Here is a 23,206-nt window from a genome sequence, read left to right on the forward strand (position 1 = left end):
GTGCAGGTACACAGGGCATGATTGGTGTCAAGCTATAAATTATGCCAATTAAAGCAGATATAACAGCATAAAGCGACAACGAGCAAAATAGAAACATAGAAAATAGGTGCAGGAGTAGGCCATTCAGCCCTTCTAGCCTGCACCGCCATTCAATGAGTTCATGGCTGAACATGCAACTTCAGTACCCCCTTCCTGCTTTCTCGCCATACCCCTTGATCCCCCGCGTAGTAAGGACTTCATCTAACTCCCTTTTGAATATATTTAGTGAATTGGCCTCAACAACTTTGTGGTAGAGAATTCCACAGGTTCACCACTCTCTGGGTGAAGAAGTTTCTCCTCATCTCGGTCCTAAATGGCTTACCCCTTATCCTTAGACTGTGACCCCTGGTTCTGGACTTCCCCAACATTGGGAACATTCTTCCTGCATCTAACCTGTCTAAACCCGTCAGAATTTTAAACGTTTCTATGAGGTCCCCTCTCATTCTTCTGAACTCCAGTGAATACAAGCCCAGTTGATCTAGTCTTTCTTGATAGGTCAGTCCCACCATCCCGGGAATTAGTCTGGTGAATCTTTGCTGCATTCCCTCAATAGCAAGAATGTCCTTCCTCAAGTTAGGAGACCAAAACTGAACACAATACTCCAGGTGTGGCCTCACCAAGGCCCTGTACAACTGTAGCAACACCTCCCTGCCCCTGTACTCAAATCCCCTCGCTATGAAGGCCAACATGCCATTTGCTTTCTTAACCGCCTGCTGTACCTGCATGCCAACCTTCAATGACTGATGTACCATGACACCCAAGTCTCGTTGCACCTCCCCTTTTCCTAATCTGTCACCATTCAGACAATAGTCTGTCTCTCTGTTTTTACCACCAAAGTGGATAACCTCACATTTATCCACATTATACTTCATCTGCCATTCATTTGCCCACTCACCTAACCTATCTAAGTCACTCTGCAGCCTCATAGCACCCTCCTCGCAGCTCACACTGCCACCCAACTTAGTGTCATCCGCAAATTTGGAGATACTACATTTAATCCCCTCGTCCAAATCATTAATGTACAATGTAAACAGCTGGGGCCCCAGCACAGAACCTTGCGGTACCCCACTAGTCACTGCCTGCCATTCTGAAAAGTACCCATTTACTCCTACTCTTTGCTTCCTGTCTGACAACCAGTTCTCAATCCATGTCAGCACACTACCCCCAATCCCATGTGCTTTAACTTTGCACATTAATCTCTTGTGTGGGACCTTGTCGAAAGCCTTCTGAAAGTCCAAATATACCACATCAACTGGTTCTCCCTTGTCCACTTTACTGGAAACATCCTCAAAAAATTCCAGAAAATTTGTCAAGCATGATTTCCCTTTCACAAATCCATGCTGACTTGGACCTATCATGTCACCTCTTTCCAAATGCGCTGCTATGACATCCTTAATAATTGATTCCATCATTTTACCCACTACTGAGGTCAGGCTGACCGGTCTATAATTCCCCTTTAAGAGCATGCAGCCCAGTCCGTGGCAGATAGAATGTTGCCCCAGGCTTCATTAGCATGTATTATAATATTTAAATGAAGCCATCGCCTGAACACACCACTCGGCCCCTTCTACCTCAACTCCACTTTCCCGCACTATCCACATATCTCTTGAATCCCTTGAAATCCAAAAATCTATCAATCCCAGCCTTGAATATACTCAACGACTGAGCCTCCACAGCCCTATGGGGCAGAGAATTCCAAGATTCACCACCCTCTGAGTGAAGAAATTCCTCCTCGTCTCAGTCTTAAATGGCCGATCCCTTATCCTGAGACTGTGACCCCTCGTTCTAGACTCCCCAGCCCTGGGGAAACACCCTCCCTGCATCTTCCCTGTAAGAATTGTGCGCGTTTCAATGAGAACACCTCTCATTCTTCTAAACTCCAGAGAGTATCGGCCTAGTCTGCTCAATCTCTCCTCATAGGACAATCCCCCCATCCCAGGAATCAGTCTGGTGAACCTTCGTTGCACTCCCTCAACGGCAAGTATATCCTTCAGCTGTACACAATACTCCAGATTTGGTCTCACCAGGGCCCAATGCAAGACCCAGGTCCCTCCAAGACTTGATCTGGGAGGCCTGCCTCACAACATACAGATCACGAGGCGACATCTCGTGGCCACCAACTTGCATCGAAACAGCGCCTTTAACGTAGTAAAACATTCCAAGGCGCTTCAGAGGGGAGTGATCAGACAAAATAGGACACCGAACCATATCAGGAGATATTAGGGCAGTTGAGCAAAAGCTTGGACAAAGGAGCATCTTAAAAAAGGAGAGAGGCGGAGAGGTTTAGGGAGGGAATTCGCCAGCTTTTTGGGCCCAGGCAGCTGAAGGCACGGCCGCCAATGGTGGAATGATGGAAATCGGGAGTTGTGCAAGAGGCCAGTATTGGAGGAGCGCAGAGATCTCGGAAGGCTGTCGGGCTGGAGGTGGTTACAGAGATAGAGGGGGATGGGGGGGGGGGGCGGGTTGGTGAAGTCATGGAAGGGATTTGAAAACAAGGACAAGAATTTTAAAACCCAGGCATTGCTGGACCGGGAGCCAATGTAGGTCAGCGAACACAGTGGGTGATGGGTGAGCGGGACTCGGTGCGAGTTAGGACACGGGGCAGTGAGCACAGGGGGTGATGGGTGAGCGGGACTCGGTGAGAGTTAGGACACGGGGCAGCGAGCACAGGGGGTGATGGGTGAGCGGGACTCGGTGCGAGTTAGGACACGGGGCAGCCAAGTTTAGGATGAGCTGAAGTTTATGCAGGGTGGAAGTTGGGAGGCCGGCCAGGAGAGCATTGGAATAGTCGAGTCTGGAGGTAACAAAGGCACGGATGAGGGTTTCGGCAGATGAGCTGAGGCAGGGGCGGCGACGGGTGATGTAACGGAGGTGGAATTTGGCAGTCTTAAGTGGTCGAGCGGTTTATGGGGTTGGATGCTCATCTGGGGGTCAAATAGGGGGCTACGGTTCTGATGAAGTGGGGTTAGAGGGCAGGAGCATAATTGAAGCAGGCCGCGTAGACAATTCAGCCACCATTTTAAAATTCACACTTTCTGCTTTTAATTTTATGCATAATTCGATGTTATTTAATTATGTAGCAATGCCAGAGGTCCATTTGGGAAGCAGAGTAGGAGGCCAGGTGGAAGGAGAGGAGTTTCTCTGCCAAGGAGTCGCGAATCCGAGCATGTTACAGCGCCACCACAGGCAGGAGGGTGTCACAGCGGCGTGACCGGTTTACATAGGTTTCCATTATAAATGTGGAGGCAAGATTTTATAACGGGTTTTACGCAGCAGCAAGACTTGCAATCGATAAAGATCACACAGGGAGTCTCAAACTCCTACACGGCATGCTTTAAAGGCTCGGAATGCCGTGAAAACCCCCCAACTCGCAACACATGATGTCGCAGCAGCTTTTTTCTTCCCCCCCCCCCCCCCCCCACACCCCAACCGCACAGCCCTATTAAAGGACAACGACAGATCCAAAGAGGTTAAATCGTCACTTTTATTACGGGTTCAGCAGAATGTTAACACAGCTGCATTCAACACGATATTGCACTGGGAAACATGCATCTCACACAAGCCGACTGGACAGCAGTAATAAACAGGACGCCACTCGGGGTTGGGGGGGGGGGGGGGGGGAAGGGGGTGTGCTGGGGGAGCACCGGGTAAATTGTGAGGGGTGGAAGAGGGAATGAAACAGGTAGCTGGAAATGAGACTCCAAAACCAATTTTTAACAGTTCTGCCCATCTTCTTTTCGGAGCACCACTGAAGGTAATATTCTCTCTGGCCTGTGAGGTTACTGGCACGAGGAGGCACGGTAGCAAAAGGCCTTGGGTAAATTCAGATCGAATCACGCCCCCCGCCCTACCCCCCACCCCCATTTCCCTTTCAAAAGACGAGTGGTGTTTGCCTCAGGTAGTGTTACACTGACATTCAGCAGCTAAATTAAATACTTTTTTTGTTAAAACCTAGTGCTTGCTTCCTGTTTATATTTACACTTAAAAATAACTTATTCACACATTAAATACACACGAGGGAAGACTTAACTTGCTGGTCCTAGACCATGACCAAGGTCAAAGGTTAGGTGGGGCACGGCAGCCATTTTGTTTCACCATGGAACAGCAAAGCATTCTGGGGAGTGAGCGGCCTCCGCCCCTAATGATCGGCAGCGCAGTGCATCTTAAAAATAAATAATAATCTCGCTTTTAGCAGTTAAACTCCCCCCTCCCCCGCCAAATTATCCAAAACTGTAGAGAATATTGTAGAAACAAGACTCTCGCCAACAAGGCACATTGCACCAAACTTCTGCGAAGAGGTTAACCCCCTCCATTTAAGGCCAATTAAAGATCCAAGTCGACTTCATACCTATGAAAAAAAAACAAGGTTGCGATAGCCAGTGCTCAGGCAAACTTGCTCAGCCTGCTACCTATTCGGTAGGCCACAATACCTGGTTTCCAGGCTACGCTTCAAACTTGGCGTTGGGAGGGGGAGCAAGCTCTGTAAAAGGCGGGCGATTTGCGTCCCTCCCTAGGTGAGTGCCCAGGCAGCGAAGTTGAAAATGACCGCCGCCCCCCCCCCACCCCGCATTTCTCTTCAAGAACATTATCAAAGCGTGCACACTGCTAAACAAGCCAAACTAAAGGAAGCTCTGGTTATATAGGAACGACCCGTGAGGTGGAGAAAGAGGCACGCCAACCCCCACCAACAGAGAGACGAGAGAGGAGTCTCCTCCACCAACTCCTCCGAATCCCACCTCCTCGCGGGCAGTAGCTCCGGTGGGCTGCTGCCGGTTCGGGTGTCGGGGCAGATGAGCTGCCGCCTGACAGAGAACCAGCAAGTGGCCTCCGGGAAGGGCCGAGCGCGGGACAGTTATCAAGGTAGGCGTTTCAGCATGAAGTATATGGGGTGGCAGAGGGCCGGGGGGGGGGGGACACGTAGAGGGAACCTTAGTCCCGGGGCTCGTTGGGGGGTGGGATCTTGTGCTTGCTTGGCTGCACGCCCCAAATTTGCTGTGCATACTCTGCAATGGTCCTGTCGCTGGAGAACTTGCCGGAGGTGGCGATGTTTCTGATGACCATCTTGGTCCACTCCTTGGAATTCTGCAAGCGAGGAGACAGAACACAAGAAAGATTAAAGGCTTTGGAGAGGCAGCAGAGGAGATTTACCAGAAAAGGAAACAGGGATGAGAAACTTCAGTTATGTGGAGAAGCCAGGGTTGTTCTCCTTAGAGCAGATAGAGCAGAGGAGGTGTAATGTATGCACCGGGCGAGTATGCCCACAGGCTGGTAGAGCTGTTGAGTTGGGAGTGGCTTAGCCAGTCACATGATATTCACAAGACTCAATAAAACCCCAGCCAGTTGGGTTCAGGAATCCACGATGGGGAGGTGGTTGTGAGCCTGGTGAATGAACCGGTAATGTGTAGTGTGATTGTTAAACCTTTGCTAATAAACCAACTAGTTCTTAATAGCAACGTGTTGCTGTGAATTCTTAAGCAAAGAACCCATGAAGCAAATACATTACAGAAGGTTAAGGGGAGATTTAATAGAGGGGTAAATAAAGACAAACGGTTTCCATTGGTGGGAAGGTCGGTAACCAGAGGACACCAGATGTAGCCAGAGGGACACACATTTCAAAATAATCGGCAAAACAACCAGAGGGGGAGATGAGGAGAATGTCTTTACGCAGTGAGGTGCTGTGATCTGGAAGGGAGGTGGAAGCAGATTCAATCGTAACTTTCAAAAGGGAATTGGAAAAATATTTAAATAGGAAAGCTTTGTAGGGCGATGGGGAAAGAGCAGGGGGGAGTGGGACCGATTGGATTGCTCGGTCACAGAGCCGACACAGGCTCGATGGGCCCAATGGCTCCTTCTGTGCTGTATCGTTCTATGGAAACAGTCGTAAAAAAGTTCACAGCTTTTAACGGAGGAGCGACTGGCCATTCAAGGCGGAGTTAGGGCCCCATGGGTGCCTGCTCCCCTCACCACGCCATCTCCATCCTCGCGTCTCACCGAGCGGCCGTTGTTGGGCAGCACCTCCCAAACCCGCGACCTCTACCGCCTAGAAGGACAAGGGCAGCAGGCGCATGGGAACACCACCACCTCCACGTTCCCCTCCCAGTCACACACTCCATCCCGACTTGGAAATATATCGGCCGTTCCTTCATCGTCGCTGGGTCACAATCCTGGAACTCCCTCCCGAACAGCACTGTGGGAGCACCTTCACCACACGGACTGCAGCGGTTCAAGGCGGCTCACCACCAGCTTCTCAAGGGGCAATTAGGGACGGGCGATAAATGCTGGGTCTTCCCAGCGATGCCCACATCTCGCGAATGGATAAAAGCAAAACACAGGCCCAGACCGTCAGCTATCTGAATGGCGTAGGCATCACCTGTCCAGGTGAGAAACTAGCGGGTGGGTGGTGGGGTAGCTCAACAATTTCCTTGCAATCCTCCCACTTACCCCTAGGGTCATTCCACTGTGAAAGGCATCACCCATGCTCCCATGCCTGAACATTTTCCCCTCCACCCACCCACTCCCACTTCCTTAGGACGATTCAATCACAGGAGGCATCACCTGTCCGCGATGAACGGTGATCCCGAACAATTACCCCTTTCCTTGGGCTATTTGTCCATGAAAGGCCTCACCTGCCAGAAACAAACAGGGTTCCTGAACAATTCCCCCCTCCCTGTCCCTTACCCATGATTAAATCAAGCGGGCAGGGAGTCAGTGATGAATGGGTATGTTCATGGATACTCCCTTAACACAGGGGGAGGCATCGCCTGCCCTCATCAGATGGCAGATCCTGAACAATTGCACCCTGCTCTCCCTCTAATCCCCCTTATCTAGTGGGCGGGCACAGAGGACCTCGACCCCTCATCACCCCCTCTCTCATTCTCTCCCCGCCTCTCCCACCCCCTCACTAACCTTGTAGAGGGCGCTGACACGATCCTGGCATTTGATGTAATCTTCATAGTCGGCGAACACCTTGAATCTGTCGGAAGATGCGAGACAGGGGTCGAGTTAGAATCTGGGTCTGCTCTCCTGGGCAGGGGCCAAGCATGCGACTGGGCCAGTAGCAAGCACCTCTATACCTCTGAGATGCTGCTGCCAGTCCCTCCCCTCCGGGGGCACCTCACCCCCACAACATACCCCCCGCCTGCACCAGTGAGGTACTTCCAGCTCCATGCCTGTGATACCTCCAGACGTGACTATTCCAATATTCTCCTGCCCAGCCTTCTGTCTTCCACCCCCAGTAATCTTCAGCTCATCCTAAACTCTGCTATCCAGTATCCTAACTCGCACCGAGTCCCACTCACCCATCACCCCCTGTCCAGTATCCTAACTCGCACCGAGTCCCACTCACCCATCACCCCCTGTGCTCGCTGTCCAGTATCCTAACTCGCACCGAGTCCCACTCACCCATCACCCCCTGTGCTCGCTGTCCAGTATCCTAACTCGCACCGAGTCCCGCTCACCCATCACCTCCTGTGCTCGCTGTCCCATGTCCTAACTCGCACCGAGTCCCACTCACCCATCACCCCCTGTGCTCGCTGTCCCGTGTCCTAACTCGCACCCAGTCCCACTCACCCATCACCCCCTGTTCCTTGTCCTAACTCGCACCAAGTCCCGCTCACCCATCACCCCCCTGTGCTTGCTGTCCCGTGTCCTAACTCACACCGAGACCCGCTCACCCATCACCCCCTGTGCTCGCTGCCCCGTGTCCTTACTCGCACAGAGTCCCGCTCACCCATCACCCACTGTGCTCGCTGCCCTACATTGGCTCCCGGTCTGGCAATGCCTCGATTTTAAAATGCTCAGCCTTATTTTCAAATCCCTGCATGTCCCTCGCCATTCCCCATCTCTGTAATCTCCTCCAGCCACCCCCCCACCACGAAGATCTCTGCGCTCCTCCAATTCTGCCCTTGAGCATCCCCTGATTTGACAATCGGCGGCTGTCCCTTTAGCTGCCCTGGGCCTCTGAAATTCCCTCCCTAAATCTCTCCGCCTCTCTCTCCTCCTTTAAGATGCTCCCTAAAACCGACCTCTTTCCCTGCCCTAATATCTGCTTGTGGATCAGCGTCAACTTTTGTCTGATAACACTCCTGTGAAGACGTTCTACTACATTGATGACGCTGTATAAATACAAGTTACAGTTGGTGTTGTTGATGAGATACAGAGCCAGCAACGACTTTAAGGGATCTGGGCCAGTCCCTATCCAATGCCCACTCCTGTAGCCTCCCGAACCAAGCTACGTGGAGGGGGAAAATTCCAAATTGCCAGGTAGTGGGAGCTTGCGTTCTGTGGCCACTGGGCTGAGACTACCAAAGTTGGGAGGCAACAGCCTTATAGACAGAACTTGTATTTATATAGCGCCTTTCACGACCTCAGGCCATCTCAACGCGCTTTATATCCAATGAAGTACTTCTTGAAGCGTCGTCAATGTTGTAATGTGGGAAACATGGCAGCCAATGTGCTCACAGCAAGCTTCCACAAACAGCAATGTGATAATGACCCAGATCATCTGTTTTCGTGATGTTGGTTGCAGGCTAAATATTAGTCCAGCTCACCGGGGAGAACTCCCCTGCTCTTCTTCCAATAGTGGCCATAGGATCTTTTATGCCCACCCAAGAGAGCAGACGTGGCCTCAGTTTAACATCTCCCTCAGAACTGCACAGGGTGTGTCGGCCTGGTTTACGGGCTCAAGAATCTGGAGTGGAACTCGAATCCACAACCTTCTGACTCAGGAGGCGAGTGCGATATCCACTTGACCCAAGCTGCTGCCTATATTATGCCGACCTACACACACACACACACACAGTCAGTACCCCCATGAACAATACCGCCCCCACCCCCCCCCCTATAACTGGTCCCCCACGGTCTACACTTTTCCCCCCCATGACTTACAGCACTGAAATATCCAGTCCCACACAGGCTGGTGTAATGTATGCGCCCGTGAGTGCGCTCAAAGGTTTGTCGAGCTGTTGCATTGCGAGTGGCTTAGCCAGTCACGTGATGTTCACAAGACTCAATAAAACCCCAGCCAGTTGGGTCTCGGTCATCCACGATGAGGTATGCAGTTGTGAGCCTGGTGGATGAACCGGTAATGTGCAGTGTGATTGTTAAACCTTTGTTAATAAACTAACTAGTTCTTAATAGCAATGTGTTGCTATGAATTCTTAAACAAAGAGCCTTTGAAGTAAATACATTACAGGCGAGTACCCTCTACAGAAGCCACCCTCCCAGTGAACTACCTCCCCAGATGAACAAACTGCGACAGGGTTTGTGCGGAGCTCGGGAGCAATATGGGGTTTTGGGGGGGGGGGGTGGGAGTCCTGTGTTCCACCCCCTCTCACCTGTCGTGGTGCATCAGCATGTCGACGATTCCTTTGAAGAGGCCGGGATCCTTGGGGGAGAAGAATCCACTGTTGATTTGATCCATGGCCTGTCTCAGCTCGGGGAGTCGGTCGTAATAAGATTGGGCATTGTATCTGAAAACCAAAGGCAGAACATCTGTGATAGGCCTGGGTATGCTCAGAGACGTCCCCCCACACCTCACCCCCCACCCCTCCCTCAGTCGGATCTCCAGTAATGGTAACGAGTGGCCCTTCTCTATGTCTGAGCCCAGACAGAGAGCGCTGGTCGGCAATTCGACTGCAAAGGGTATCAAACCAATGCCTGATCCAGGAGTCGACGCAAACCAGCTGGGTGACTGGGTAGGGGCGAGGAGCTGGATACCAGGCTGACGGATCTCCCACCCCTCCCAGTAGCACACGGAATGCTTTCCTTTATTAGCCGAGGCATAGAAAACAAGAGCAGGGAGGTTATGCTTGAACTGTATAAAACACTAGTTAGGCCACAGCTGGAGTACTGCGTGCAGTTCCGGTCACCACATTACAGGAAAGATGTGATTGCACTGGAGAGGGTGCAGAGGAGATTTACGAGGATGTTGCCTGGACTGGAGAATTTTAGCAATGAGGAAAGATTGGATAGGCTGGGGTTGTTTTCTTTGGAACAGAGGAGGCTGAGGGGAGACCTGATTGAGGTGTATAAAATGATGAGGGGCCTGGATAGAGTGGATAGGACGGACCTGTTTCCCTTGGTAGAGGGGTCAATAACCAGGGGGCACAGATTTAAAGTAATTGGGGGGAGGTTTAGAGGGGATTTGAGGGGCAATGTCTTCACCCAGAGGGTGGTGGGGGTCTGGGGCGGAACTCACGGCCTGAAAGGGTGGTAGAGGCAGAAACCCTCACCACATTTAAAAAGTACTTGGATGTGCGCTTGTAACCGACAGGGCTACGGACAGAGAGCGGGAAAGTGGGATTAGGCCGGATAGCTCTTTTTCGACCGGCACGGACACGATGGGCCGAATGGCCTCCTTCCGCGCTGTAAATTTCTATGATTCTAGTGCCAGGGTTAGTTCCAGCAATCTACTTTCAAACCTGCGATCTCCCCGAACCCCCCCACCCGGCTCCACCATCACTGGGGTACGGCTCAGTTCCACACCCACTGCAGCCACTGGGTAGGCCCCTCACCCTGAGAGAGAGAGAGAGAGAGAGAGAGAGAGAGAGAGAGAGAGAGAGAGAGAGAGAGAGAGAGAGAGAGAGAGAGAGAGAGACACATTCTCCTCGCTCGTCCGCCTCCCCCCATCCACCTCAACCTTTACAGTCGGGGAAGGAATTGCAGGACGGTACCTCACTCAACATCCTCCCGCCAGCCCAGGGCGAGGTTTAGGAGTGACTGAGCTTGGCCGTGCGGTCTTGGAGCGGGTGCCGTGTCCCGTGCGGTCAGTATCCAAGCTGGGCATTTGACCCGGTAGCCGACCCCCCTCTCACCTCCAACCTTTGACCTCTCCCTCACGGGCGCCGTTACCCTACCTTCACCGACACGACGATTATTAGATTATCCTCCAAATGCTCCATCCCGACAAAACCGCCTCCTTCCCACTCCCAGTGTGGAGATCGAGATCGGGATTGAGATTTAACATTGCCCTCCGGCTCCAAATCAACCTGCCCAAAAACCCTGGGGACTCCCTCACCTCCGACCATCCAGCTAAACTCCCAAGCTTGGGGCCCTCTTTGGGCCGGGAGGCTGGCGGAGTCGGGACCACGCGCCCCAAGCTCAGAGGGCTCCCGCAGCAAGGGACTTTAGCCCCCACCCCTCCACCTTTCGGTGAAACCGTCGGCCATTCCCCTACCCCTTTCTGTCCATCTCGTCCACTTCGTCCACCAGCATGCCGAAGATGAAGAAGTTCTCCTGCCCGGCCTCCTCGGCCATCTCCACGTTGGCCCCGTCCATGGTGCCGATGGTCAGCGCCCCGTTCAGCATGAACTTCATGTTGCCCGTGCCCGAGGCCTCGGTTCCGGCCGTGGAGATCTGCTCGGAAAGGTCGGAGGCTGGGATCACTGCGGGGGGAAGAGAGAGAGAGAGAGAGAGTCAGAGAGAGGGACAGAGGTAATAGGGGCAGCGCAGTATCTTACATTGTGTAGGGTCTCACCCTGAGCAGACGTACAGGGTGTACAGAGCGAGAGAGATACACACACAGGGAGTGATCGGGAGATAGAGAGAGAGAGAGAGAGAGAGAGAGACATACACACACAATTAGAGAGAGAGAGACAGAGACAGAGACACACAGAGTGTGATCGGGAGACACAGATAGAGAGAGAGAGAGAGACAGAGACACACAGAGTGTGATCGGGAGACACAGAGAGAGAGAGAGAGAGAGAGAGAGAGAGAGAGACACACAGTGATAGAGATAGAAAGAGACACACATACACAGAGAGAGAGAGAGAGAGAGACACACTGAGATAGAGACAGAGAGACACACACACACACACACACACAGAGTGATAGAGAGAGAGCAAGAGAGAGAGACAGAGAGAGACACACACACACACAGTGATAGAGATAGAAAGAGACACACATACACACACACAATGAGAGAGAGAGAGAGAGAGAGACACACATACACACACACAGGGAGTGATCGGGAGATAGAGAGAGAGAGAGAGAGAGAGAGAGAGACATATACACATACACACAATGAGAGAGAGAGAGAGAGAGAGAGAGAGAGACATATACACATACACACAATGAGAGAGAGAGAGAGAGAGAGAGAGAGAGAGAGAGAGACACACATACACACACAATGAGAGAGAGAGAGACACACACACACACACAGTGATAGATAGATAGATAGATAGATAGATAGAGAGAGAGAGAGAGAGAGAGAGAGAGAGAGAGAGAGAGAGACATATACACATACACACAATGAGAGAGAGAGAGAGAGAGACACACACACAATGAGAGAGAGAGAGAGACACACATACACACACACAAAGAGAGAGAGAGACAGACACACATACACACACAATGAGAGAGAGAGAGACACACACACACACACACACAGTGATAGATAGATAGATAGATAGATAGATAGAGAGAGAGAGAGAGAGAGAGAGAGAGAGAGAGAGAGAGAGAGAGAGAGAGAGAGAGAGAGAGAGAGAGAGAGAGCAAGCAAGAGATAGAGACAGAGAGAGACACACACACACAGTGAGAGTGAGAGAATGAAAGAGATCGAACCTTTCTCAGCCAGGGACACCCGATAGTTCTCCAGGTAAATGACCTTCAGCCGATCTCCCACCACGGGGTCATTGTTCACAACTTCTCCGATCGCAGTGATGAGTCTGATGATCAGCTTGGCCATGTGATAGCCTGGTGCAGCCTGTCACACAGAGAGAGAAAGATGGAGTCAGGGGTTAAACAGCTACACATAAACAAGACCAGAGACGGAGCCAGGAGGAAATACCACCTGCTTCAGCTCACTAACAGCTCCCCCTCACTGGTGTGATAAGCACAGCATCATTTATGGTTAGATACAGAGTAAAGCTCCCTCTACACTGTCCCATCACACACTCCCGGGCAGGTACAGGGGGTTAGATACAGAGTAAAGCTCCCTCTACACTGTCCCATCAAACACTCCCAGGGCAGGTACAGCACGGGGTTAGATACAGAGTAAAGCTCCCTCTACACTGTCCCATCAAACACTCCCAGGGCAGGTACAGAGGGTTAGATACAGAGTAAAGCTCCCTCTACACTGTCCCATCAAACACTCCCAGGGCAGGTACAGGGGGTTAGATACAGAGTAAAGCTCCCTCTACACTGTCCCATCAAACACTCCCAGGGCAGGTACAGGGGGTTAGATACAGAGTAAAGCTCCCTCTACACTGTCCCATCACACACTCCCCGGGCAGGTACAGGGGGTTAGATACAGAGTAAAGCTCCCTCTACACTGTCCCTTCAAACACTCCCCGGGCAGGTACAGGGGGTTAGATACAGAGTAAAGCTCCCTCTACACTGTCCCATCAAACACTCCCAGGGCAGATACAGCACGGGGTTAGATACAGAGTAAAGCTCCCTCTACACTGTCCCATCAAACACTCCCAGAGCAGGTACAGCACGGGGTTAGATACAGAGTAAAGCTCCCTCTACACTGTCCCATCAAACACTCCCAGGGCAGGTACAGGGGGTTAGATACAGAGTAAAGCTCCCTCTACACTGTCCCATCAAACACTCCCAGGGCAGGTACAGCACGGGGTTAGATACAGAGTAAAGCTCCCTCTACACTGTCCCATCAAACACTCCCAGGGCAGGTACAGCACGGGGTTAGATACAGAGTAAAGCTCCCTCTACACCGTCCCATCAAACACTCCCAGGGCAGGTACAGCACGGGGTTAGATACAGAGTAAAGCTCCCTCTACACTGTCCCATCAAACACTCCCAGGGCAGGTACAGCACGGGGTTAGATACAGAGTAAAGCTCCCTCTACACTGTCCCATCAAACACTCCCAGGGCAGGTACAGAGGGTTAGATACAGAGTAAAGCTCCCTCTACACTGTCCCATCAAACACTCCCAGGGCAGGTACAGGGGGTTAGATACAGAGTAAAGCTCCCTCTACACTGTCCCATCAAACACTCCCAGGGCAGGTACAGCACGGGGTTAGATACAGAGTAAAGCTCCCTCTACACTGTCCCATCAAACACTCCCAGGGCAGGTACAGGGGGTTAGATACAGAGTAAAGCTCCCTCTACACTGTCCCATCACACACTCCCCGGGCAGGTACAGGGGGTTAGATACAGAGTAAAGCTCCCTCTACACTGTCCCTTCAAACACTCCCCGGGCAGGTACAGGGGGTTAGATACAGAGTAAAGCTCCCTCTACACTGTCCCATCAAACACTCCCAGGGCAGATACAGCACGGGGTTAGATACAGAGTAAAGCTCCCTCTACACTGTCCCATCAAACACTCCCAGGGCAGGTACAGCACGGGGTTAGATACAGAGTAAAGCTCCCTCTACACTGTCCCATCAAACACTCCCAGGGCAGGTACAGGGGGTTAGATACAGAGTAAAGCTCCCTCTACACTGTCCCATCAAACACTCCCAGGGCAGGTACAGCACGGAGTTAGATACAGAGTAAAGCTCCCTCTACACTGTCCCATCAAACACTCCCAGGGCAGGTACAGCACGGGGTTAGATACAGAGTAAAGCTCCCTCTACACCGTCCCATCAAACACTCCCAGGGCAGGTACAGCACGGGGTTAGATACAGAGTAAAGCTCCCTCTACACTGTCCCATCAAACACTCCCAGGGCAGGTACAGCACGGGGTTAGATACAGAGTAAAGCTCCCTCTACACTGTCCCATCAAACACTCCCAGGGCAGGTACAGGGGGTTAGATACAGAGTAAAGCTCCCTCTACACTGTCCCATCACACACTCCCCGGGCAGGTACAGGGGGTTAGATACAGAGTAAAGCTCCCTCTACACTGTCCCTTCAAACACTCCCCGGGCAGGTACAGGGGGTTAGATACAGAGTAAAGCTCCCTCTACACTGTCCCATCACACACTCCCAGAGCAGGTAAAGCACAGGGTTAGATACAGACAGTCAGAGGGGATCACTACACTGAATCGCAGAGCAGTAAGTTGAGTGTTAATGAGGTTCTCTGCTGCTGTTAGACATTTAGAACAGGTTTAAACATTTATTGATACGTTCTGAACACACAGTAGGGAGAAGGGTCATGCATGTGGGTGGATTGTACCTTCCCTCCGATCATGACCGTGCGAGGGGTGAACTGCTTGTTGGGCTCTTTCTTTATCCCTGTAAAACACAACACACGTTGGTGAGGCTGGAACAACAACTTTAGATCACCTCCTCCCTTCCCACCATCTAGGGCCCTGAACAGTCCTTACAGATAAAACAGCGATTAACTTGTACTCCTTGCATTTAGTACAGTATTGGCTGTTCACGATGAGGTCTCCTCTATATCGAAGAGACCAAATGCAGATTGGGTGACCGCTTTGTAGAACATCTTCGTTCCGTCCGTGAGCATGACCCCAAGCTTACGGATGCCAGTCACGTTAATTCTCCGCTCCACTCCGACCTCGGCCTCCTCCACCGTTCCAATGAAGTTCAACGCAAGCTCGAGGAACAGCACCTCATCTTTACAGCCTTCCGGGCTCAACATTGAGTTCAGCAATTTCAGGCCATAACTTCTGCTCCTTGCAGATGGTGCACGCTGCAGCCACGGTGCTCCGGTGGTGGAGGGAGTGGATGTTGAAGGTGGTGGATGGGAGCAGCTTGCGGTGGCCCAGCCCGGAAATTGGCGTGGTCCCAGCCTGCAAGACCATCAGCAAGCCAGTGCCACTGGAGAGAGCGGCGTGGGGCGGTATACCGCTGCAGGGAGCGGCGTGGGGCGGTATACCACTGCAGGGAGCGGCGTGGGGCGGTATACCACTGCAGGGAGCGGCGTGGGGTGGTATACCACTGCAGGGAGCGGCGTGGGGCGGTATACCACTGCAGGGAGCAGCGTGGGCGGTATACCACTGCAGGGAGCAGCGTGGGGCGGTATACCACTGCATACCACTGCAGGGAGCAGCGTGGGGCGGTATACCACTGCAGGGAGCAGCGTGCGGCGGTATACCACTGCAGGGAGCAGCGTGCGGCGGTATACCACTGCAGGGAGCAGCGTGCGGCGGTATACCACTGCAGGGAGCAGCGTGCGGCGGTATACCACTGCAGGGAGCAGCGTGCGGCGGTATACCACTGCAGGGAGCAGCGTGCGGCGGTATACCACTGCAGGGAGCGGCGTGCGGCGGTATACCACTGCAGGGAGCGGCGTGCGGCGGTATACCACTGCAGGGAGCGGCGTGCGGCGGTATACCACTGCAGGGAGCGGCGTGGGCCGGTATACCACTGCAGGGAGCGGCGTGGGGCGGTATACCACTGCAGGGAGCGGCGTGGGCCGGTATACCACTGCAGGGAGCGGCGTGGGGCGGTATACCACTGCAGGGAGCGGCGTGGGGCGGTATACCACTGCAGGGAGCGGCGTGCGGCGGTATACCACTGCAGGGAGCGGCGTGAGGCGGTATACCACTGCAGGGAGCGGCGTGGGCCGGTATACCACTGCAGGGAGCGGCGTGCGGCGGTATACCACTGCAGGGAGCGGCGTGCGGCGGTATACCACTGCAGGGAGCGGCGTGGGCCGGTATACCACTGCAGGGAGCGGCGTGGGGCGGTATACCACTGCAGGGAGCGGCGTGGGGCGGTATACCACTGCAGGGAGCGGCGTGGGGCGGTATACCACTGCAGGGAGCGGCGTGCGGCGGTATACCACTGCAGGGAGCGGCGTGGGGCGGTATACCACTGCAGGGAGCGGCGTGGGCCGGTATACCACTGCAGGGAGCGGCGTGCGGCGGTATACCACTGCAGGGAGCGGTGTGGGGCGGTATACCACTGCAGGGAGCGGCGTGGGGCGGTATACCACTGCAGGGAGCGGCGTGGGGCGGTATACCACTGCAGGGAGCGGTGTGGGCCGGTATACCACTGCAGGGAGCGGTGTGGGGCGGTATACCACTGCAGGGAGCGGCGTGGGGCGGTATACCACTGCAGGGAGCGGCGTGGGGCGGTATACCACTGCAGGGAGCGGTGTGGGGCGGTATACCACTGCAGGGAGCGGCGTGGGGCGGTATACCACTGCAGGGAGCAGCGTGGGGCGGTATACCACTGCAGGGAGCGGCGTGGGGCGGTATACCACTGCAGGGAGCGGCGTGGGGCGGTGCTGCAGGAGGGCGACAGCTGTGAAGCCAGCTCGCTGATTGCAGTGCGGGCAGGCACAGCAGAAGGAGCAGCGAGAGTTCGTAGAGGGAAGTGACCGGGGCCCAGGAGAGACGTGGGTTTGGGGCTCAGAAGAGCCGAGGGCTCAGGGGCAGCACGGGCCCCAGCCCCACACTGTGTGATATGTGTGTGCACTAGGTCCGTGCAGCAGAGCAGGTCTCCAGCCGTCCTGGTTAACCCTTGCCCCTGGACCAAGAGCTCGCTCTGTCAAGCCCGTGTGGTGGCTGGTGTGCAACGGTCACCCCACGTTAAAAAAACCCACCTACAGGCATCTTCTACCCTTCAGGATCCGGAATATTATGTCCTTCATTGAAACACCTGTGAACTCATCCCTTTTTGGCGTGGAAACAAGTCACCCTCGCTTCGAGACACTGCCTATGATGCTTTGTGCTGGGTTGCTTTGTGCTGGAAGAGAAAGACAGCCGAGGTGCATGTGGAGGAAGGCATGGAACAACAGGGGCATCTATGTGATCGACACACAGGACAATTGATGGCTGGTGGGCCAGAAAGGGTTTTTAAAATGGAGGGGACGGCGGGGTGCGGAGGCCCCTGGATCGGCTGGCTGGGGCGGAGGAGGGAGGGAAGGACTCACGGTTGTAGAAGGTGATGATGTGGAGGCAGTTGAGCAGCTGCCGCTTGTACTCGTGGATGCGCTTGACCTGCACGTCGAACATGGAGTTAGGGTTGATCTTCACCTTGTAATCCTTCTCCAGCTGCACCGCGAACTTCAGCTTATTCTCCTGGAATACAGCAAACAGCAGCCCATAAATGGTAGAGTTCGACAGGCCAGTCGCTGGCCAGTGTAGATGCTCCACACGTGCCCCCTCCCACCCCTCTTCATCTCAACCCATCACCATATCCCTCTATTCCTCATATGTTTATCCAGCTTCCTCTTAAATGCATCGATATTATTCATCTCAACCCTACCCTGTGGTAGCGAGTTCCACATTTTCACCACTCTCTGGGTAAAGAAGTTTCTCCTGAATTCCCCATTGGATTTATCAGTGACCATCTGATATTGATGGCCTCTAGTTCTGGTCTCCCCCACAAGTGGAAACATCTTCTCTACGTCTACCTTATTGAACTTCATGATTTTAAAGACCTCGACACTATCCCATCAAACACTCCCAGGGCAGGTACAGCACGGGGTTAGATAGAGTAAAGCTCCCTCTGCACTGTCCCATCAAACACTCCCAGAGCAGGTACAGCACGGGGTTAGATACAGAGTAAAGCTCCCTCTACACTGTCCCATCAAACACTCCCAGGGCAGGTACAGCACGGGGTTAGATACAGAGTAAAGCTCCCCCTACACTGTCCCATCAAACACTCCCAGGGCAGGTACAGCACGGGGTTAGATACAGAGTAAAGCTCCCCCTACACTGTCCCATCAAACACTCCCAGGGCAGGTACAGCACGGGGTTAGATACAGAGTAAAGCTCCCCCTACACTGTCCCATCAAACACTCCCAGGGCAGGTACAGCACGGGGTTAGATACAGAGTAAAGCTCCCCCTACACTGTCCCATCAAACACTCCCAGGGCAGGTACAGGGGGTTAGATACAGAGTAAAGCTCCCCCTACACTGTCCCATCAAACACTCCCAGGGCAGGTACAGGGGGTTAGATACAGAGTGAAGAGTAGCGAACACCCCTACAAGTGGAAACATCTTCTCTACGTCGACCCTACCGAACATAATCATGAAGGCCTCTATCGGGTCAACCCCTCAGTCTTCTCTTCTACAGAAAAGATCCCTGAACCGTATTTAAAATATTATTTCACAGGATGTGGGCGTTGCCGGCAAAACCAGCATTTATTGCCCATCTCTAATCGCCCCTTGAGCCGCCTTCTTGAACCGCTGCAGTCCGTGTGGTGAAGGTGCTCCCACAGTGCTGTTAGGGAGGGAGTTCCAGGATTGTGACCCAGCAACAATGAAGGAACGGCCGATATATTTCCAAGTCAGGATGGTGTGTAACTTGGAGGTGTTCCCATGCGCCTGCTGCCTTTGTCCTGCTAGGTGGTAGAGGTCGCGGGTTTGGGAGGTGCTGTCGAAGGAGCCTTGGTAAGTTGCTGCAGTGCATCTTGTAGATGGTACACACTGCAGCCACGGTGCGCCGGTGGTGGAGGGAGTGAATGTTGAAGGTGGTGGATGGGATGCCGATCGAGTTGGCTGCTTTGTCCTGGATGGTGTCGAGCTTCTTGAGTGTTGTTGGAGCTGCACTCATCCAGGCAAGTGGGGAGTGTTCCATTACACTCCTGACTTGTGCCTTGTAGATGGTGGAAAGGCTTTGGGGAGTCAGGAGGTGAGACACTCATCGCAGAATACCCAGCCTCTGACCTGCTCTTGTAGCCACAGAATGTGTGTGGCTGGTCCAGTTAAGTTTCTGGTCAATGGTGATGTTGATGGTGGGGGATTGAGTGTTGGCAATACCAAGGAATGTCAAGGGGAGGTAGTCATTGCCTGGCACTTGTTCAGAATTGCAGTGATAGGTGTCTGCACACAGAGGGCCTCAGTGAGCTGATTATATTCATTTAGTGTCCATGAAGCAGAATTTGACCATTTCAATCTATGCTACAGATTCCACGGCTGTTGCAAAAGGTTCTACAATTAAGAGTCCACAGCTTTTGCAGCCGGTCAGGATCCTCTTGGAAAGAATGCCCCAGATATAGGATTCAATTGTTCAGAAGGTCATGGGTTCGAGCGCCACTACAGACATTTAAGCCCAATAAACCAAGCCGACACACCCATCGCTATACTGAGGGAGCACCGCACTGTCGGAGGGGCGGTGCTGAGGGAGCGCCGCACTGTCGGAGGGGCGGTGCTGAGGGAGCGCCGCACTGTCGGAGGGGCGGTGCTGAGGGAGCGCCGCACTGTCGGAGGGGCGGTCTTTCGGATGCCACATTAAACTGAGGCCCTGGCTGCCCTCTCAGGTGGATGTCACCATCATCATCATAGGCAATCCCTCAAATCGAGGATGACTTGCTTCCACGTCAGAAGGGTCACAGGTGTTTCAATGAAGGACCTAATATTCCGGATCCCGAACTACATCCTGAAGGGTGGAAGATGCCTGTGGGTGGGTTTTTTTAACGTGGGGTGACCGTTGCACACCAGCCACCACACGGGGTTTGACAGAGCGAGGTCTTGGTCCAGTAGCAAGGATTTACCAAGACGACTGGAGACCAACTCTGCTGCACGGACCTAGTGCACGCACAATATCGCACAGTGTGGGCTGGCTCATGCTGCCCCTGGGCCCTCACATCCCACTACAATCTCTCGCCGCTCCTTCGCCCCGACCTCGCCGCTCCTGCTGTGCCTGCCCACGCTCCAATCACCGACCTGGACCTTGATGACGTCACTCTTCACTGCCGTTGCTCTCCTGCTCCAGCACGTGCTGCTCCCTGGAGCGGTACACCCCCACACTGCTCCTTCCGCTCCCCGGCTTGCTCCGATGGTGCTCTCAGGCCGGGGGCTCGTGCAGACGTGCGTGCTGGTGGCTCACGCTGCGGGTATATAAGGAGCGCGGGAGCTCTCTTCTGTCTGAAGATAGGTGGATGTAAAAGATCCCACGGCTACTAGTGGAAGAGGAGAATGGGGAGTTCTCCCCGGTGTCATGGGCCAATATTTCTCCCTTAAGCAACATTACTAAATCAGATTATCTGGGTCATTGTCACGTTGCTGCTTGTGGGAGCTTGCTGTGCGCAAATTAGCTGCCGCGATTCCTACATTACAACAGTGACTGTACTTCATAAAGTACTTCATTGGCTGCAAAGCGCTTTGGGACATCCGGAAGTGTTGAAAGGCGCTGTAGAAATTAATGCAAGTCTTCCTCGAAGTACGTAGACAAGTAATGTTTTTACGACTTGCTGAGATCCAGCAACTTGAGCCTTGAATGTGTCCGATAAAAGGTTTAATTACCTGTTTGACTTTAGCCACAGCCCGGATGAAACCTTCATCATTAACGAACGCCAGCAGGTTCTTCAGGTGATCCAGCTCACAGATATAATCTTCACCGATTTTCTGTGTGAGAGAGAGAGTGTGAGGGACAAGAGAGAGAGAGTGTGAGGGACAAGAGAGTGAGAGGGACAAGAGAGTGAGAGGGACCAGAGAGTGAGAGGGACCAGAGAGTGAGAGGGACCAGAGAGTGAGAGAGAAAGTGTGAGAGAGCTCTCAGTGACTCACTTTACTAGGTAGGGGGCCGAGTGTTCGCATTAGGAGTGCAGAAGGAGCATGGAATCATCGCAGAATGATTAGCGGGAGTGTAGCCAGTGTATTTACAATGTTGGGGTAGAGGGTATCAGGAGGGGCAATATGAACATAAACCGCTCATCGCAACACGGGAGGAGATCGGGGGCAACACCGGTTTTACCCCTCCCCCGCCCTGATTTACTCTTTGTTCAAGTCAGCAGAGCATAATATTGGGTGGGCTGGAAAACGGGTGTTTCAACCAATCCCGTGGATTTCCCGCCTGTCGAGTTAAGTTGAGATCATCCCCGCCGCCCACAGGTGCCAGCCGTGGCTCAGTGGGTATCACTCTCTCTCGCCTCAGAGTCAGCAGGTCGTGGGTTCAAGTTCTATTCCAGAGACTTAAGCCCCATAATCCAGGCTGGACACTCAGAGGGGCAGTACTGAGGGAGAGCCACACTGTCGGAGGGGCAGTACTGAGGGAGAGCCGCACTGTCGGAGGGGCAGTACTGAGGGAGCGCCGCACTGTCGGAGGGGCAGTACTGAGAGAGAGCCGCACTGTCGGAGGGGCAGTACTGAGGGAGAGCCGCACTGTCGGAGGGGCAGTACTGAGGGAGAGCCGCACTGTCGGAGGGGCAGTACTGAGGGAGAGCCGCACTGTCGGAGGGGCAGTACTGAGGGAGAGCCGCACTGTCGGAGGGGCAGTACTGAGGGAGAGCCGCACTGTCGGAGGGGCAGTACTGAGGGAGTGCCGCACTGTCGGAGGGGCAGTACTGAGGGAGCGCCGCACTGACAGAGGGGCAGTACTGAGGGAGCGGCGCACTGACGGAGGAGCCGTCTTTCGGATGAGACGTTAAACCAAGGTCCCGTCTGCTCTCAGAGGTGGACGTAAAAGATCTCACGACCTCGATGGGATGATGCGCAGGGGAGTTCTCCCCGGTGTCCTGGGAACAATATTTATCCCTCAACCAACATCACTAAAACAGATCATCTGGTCATTATCACATTGCTGTGTGGGGGAGCTTGCTGTGCACAAACTGTCTGCAACATTTCCTGAATTAAAACAGTGACTACACTTCCAAAACTACTTCACTGAATGCAAAGCACTTTGGAACATCCCGAGGACTTGAAAAGTGCTGTGCAAATGCCAGTTCTGTATTTCTGTCATGCCTACAGCGGGTGTATCGAGTTGAAGTAAATGGAGAACGAATGTAGTGGTTGGGTGTTTAATCTACAACGCTTACCTCGGCGATGACATCGGCCAGGCCGGCATTGCACAGCACCAGCCAGCGACGTGGGGTGATCCCGTTCGTCTTGTTCTGGAACTTCTCGGGCTCGTGCTCGTAGAAATCTTTGAAGCTGAAAAAATAAGCAGTGATTTTAAATGCAGAGCCAGTATCGACACCACTGTCTCCCTCTACACTGTCCCATCAAACACTCCCAGGGCAGGTACAGGGGGTTAGATACAGAGTAAAGCTCCTTCTGCACTGTCCCATCAAACACTCCCAGGGCAGGTGCAGGGGGTTAGATACAGAGTAAAGCTCCCTCTACACTGTCCCATCAAACACTCCCAGGGCAGGTACAGGGGGTTAGATACAGAGTAAAGCTCCCTCTACATTGTCCCATCAAACACTCCCAGGGCAGGTACAAGAGGTTAGATACAGAGTAAAGCTCCCTCTACACTGTCCCATCAAACACTCCCAGGGCAGGTACAGCACGGGTTAGATACAGAGTAAAGCTCGCTCTACACTGTCCCATCAAACACTCCTAGGGCAGGTACAAGAGGTTAGATACAGAGTAAAGCTCCCTCTACACTGTCCCATCAAACACTCCCAGG

The 23,206-nt window shown here is 53.3% G+C and overlaps 1 protein-coding gene across 1 annotated transcript in view; it reads right to left on the minus strand.

Annotated features, from left to right (window-relative positions):
• Positions 1 to 3,505: 3,505 nt before the first annotated feature.
• The window catches only part of LOC139239359 (glycogen phosphorylase, muscle form-like), a 77,276-nt gene continuing 57,575 nt past the window's right edge, over positions 3,506 to 23,206 (minus strand). The window contains exons 12-20 of the mRNA XM_070868036.1: positions 22,614 to 22,728; positions 21,103 to 21,204; positions 17,784 to 17,931; positions 15,117 to 15,175; positions 12,601 to 12,742; positions 11,216 to 11,423; positions 9,375 to 9,509; positions 6,946 to 7,012; positions 3,506 to 5,121 (exon numbers count right to left, since the gene is read on the minus strand). Coding sequence (XP_070724137.1) covers positions 4,969 to 5,121; positions 6,946 to 7,012; positions 9,375 to 9,509; positions 11,216 to 11,423; positions 12,601 to 12,742; positions 15,117 to 15,175; positions 17,784 to 17,931; positions 21,103 to 21,204; positions 22,614 to 22,728 — 1,129 coding nt within the window. The 3' untranslated portion in view covers positions 3,506 to 4,968. The remainder of the gene's footprint in view (positions 5,122 to 6,945; positions 7,013 to 9,374; positions 9,510 to 11,215; positions 11,424 to 12,600; positions 12,743 to 15,116; positions 15,176 to 17,783; positions 17,932 to 21,102; positions 21,205 to 22,613; positions 22,729 to 23,206) is intronic.

This window comes from Pristiophorus japonicus, chromosome 27 (assembly GCF_044704955.1).
Source record: "Pristiophorus japonicus isolate sPriJap1 chromosome 27, sPriJap1.hap1, whole genome shotgun sequence".
Taxonomy (NCBI): domain Eukaryota; kingdom Metazoa; phylum Chordata; class Chondrichthyes; family Pristiophoridae; genus Pristiophorus; species Pristiophorus japonicus.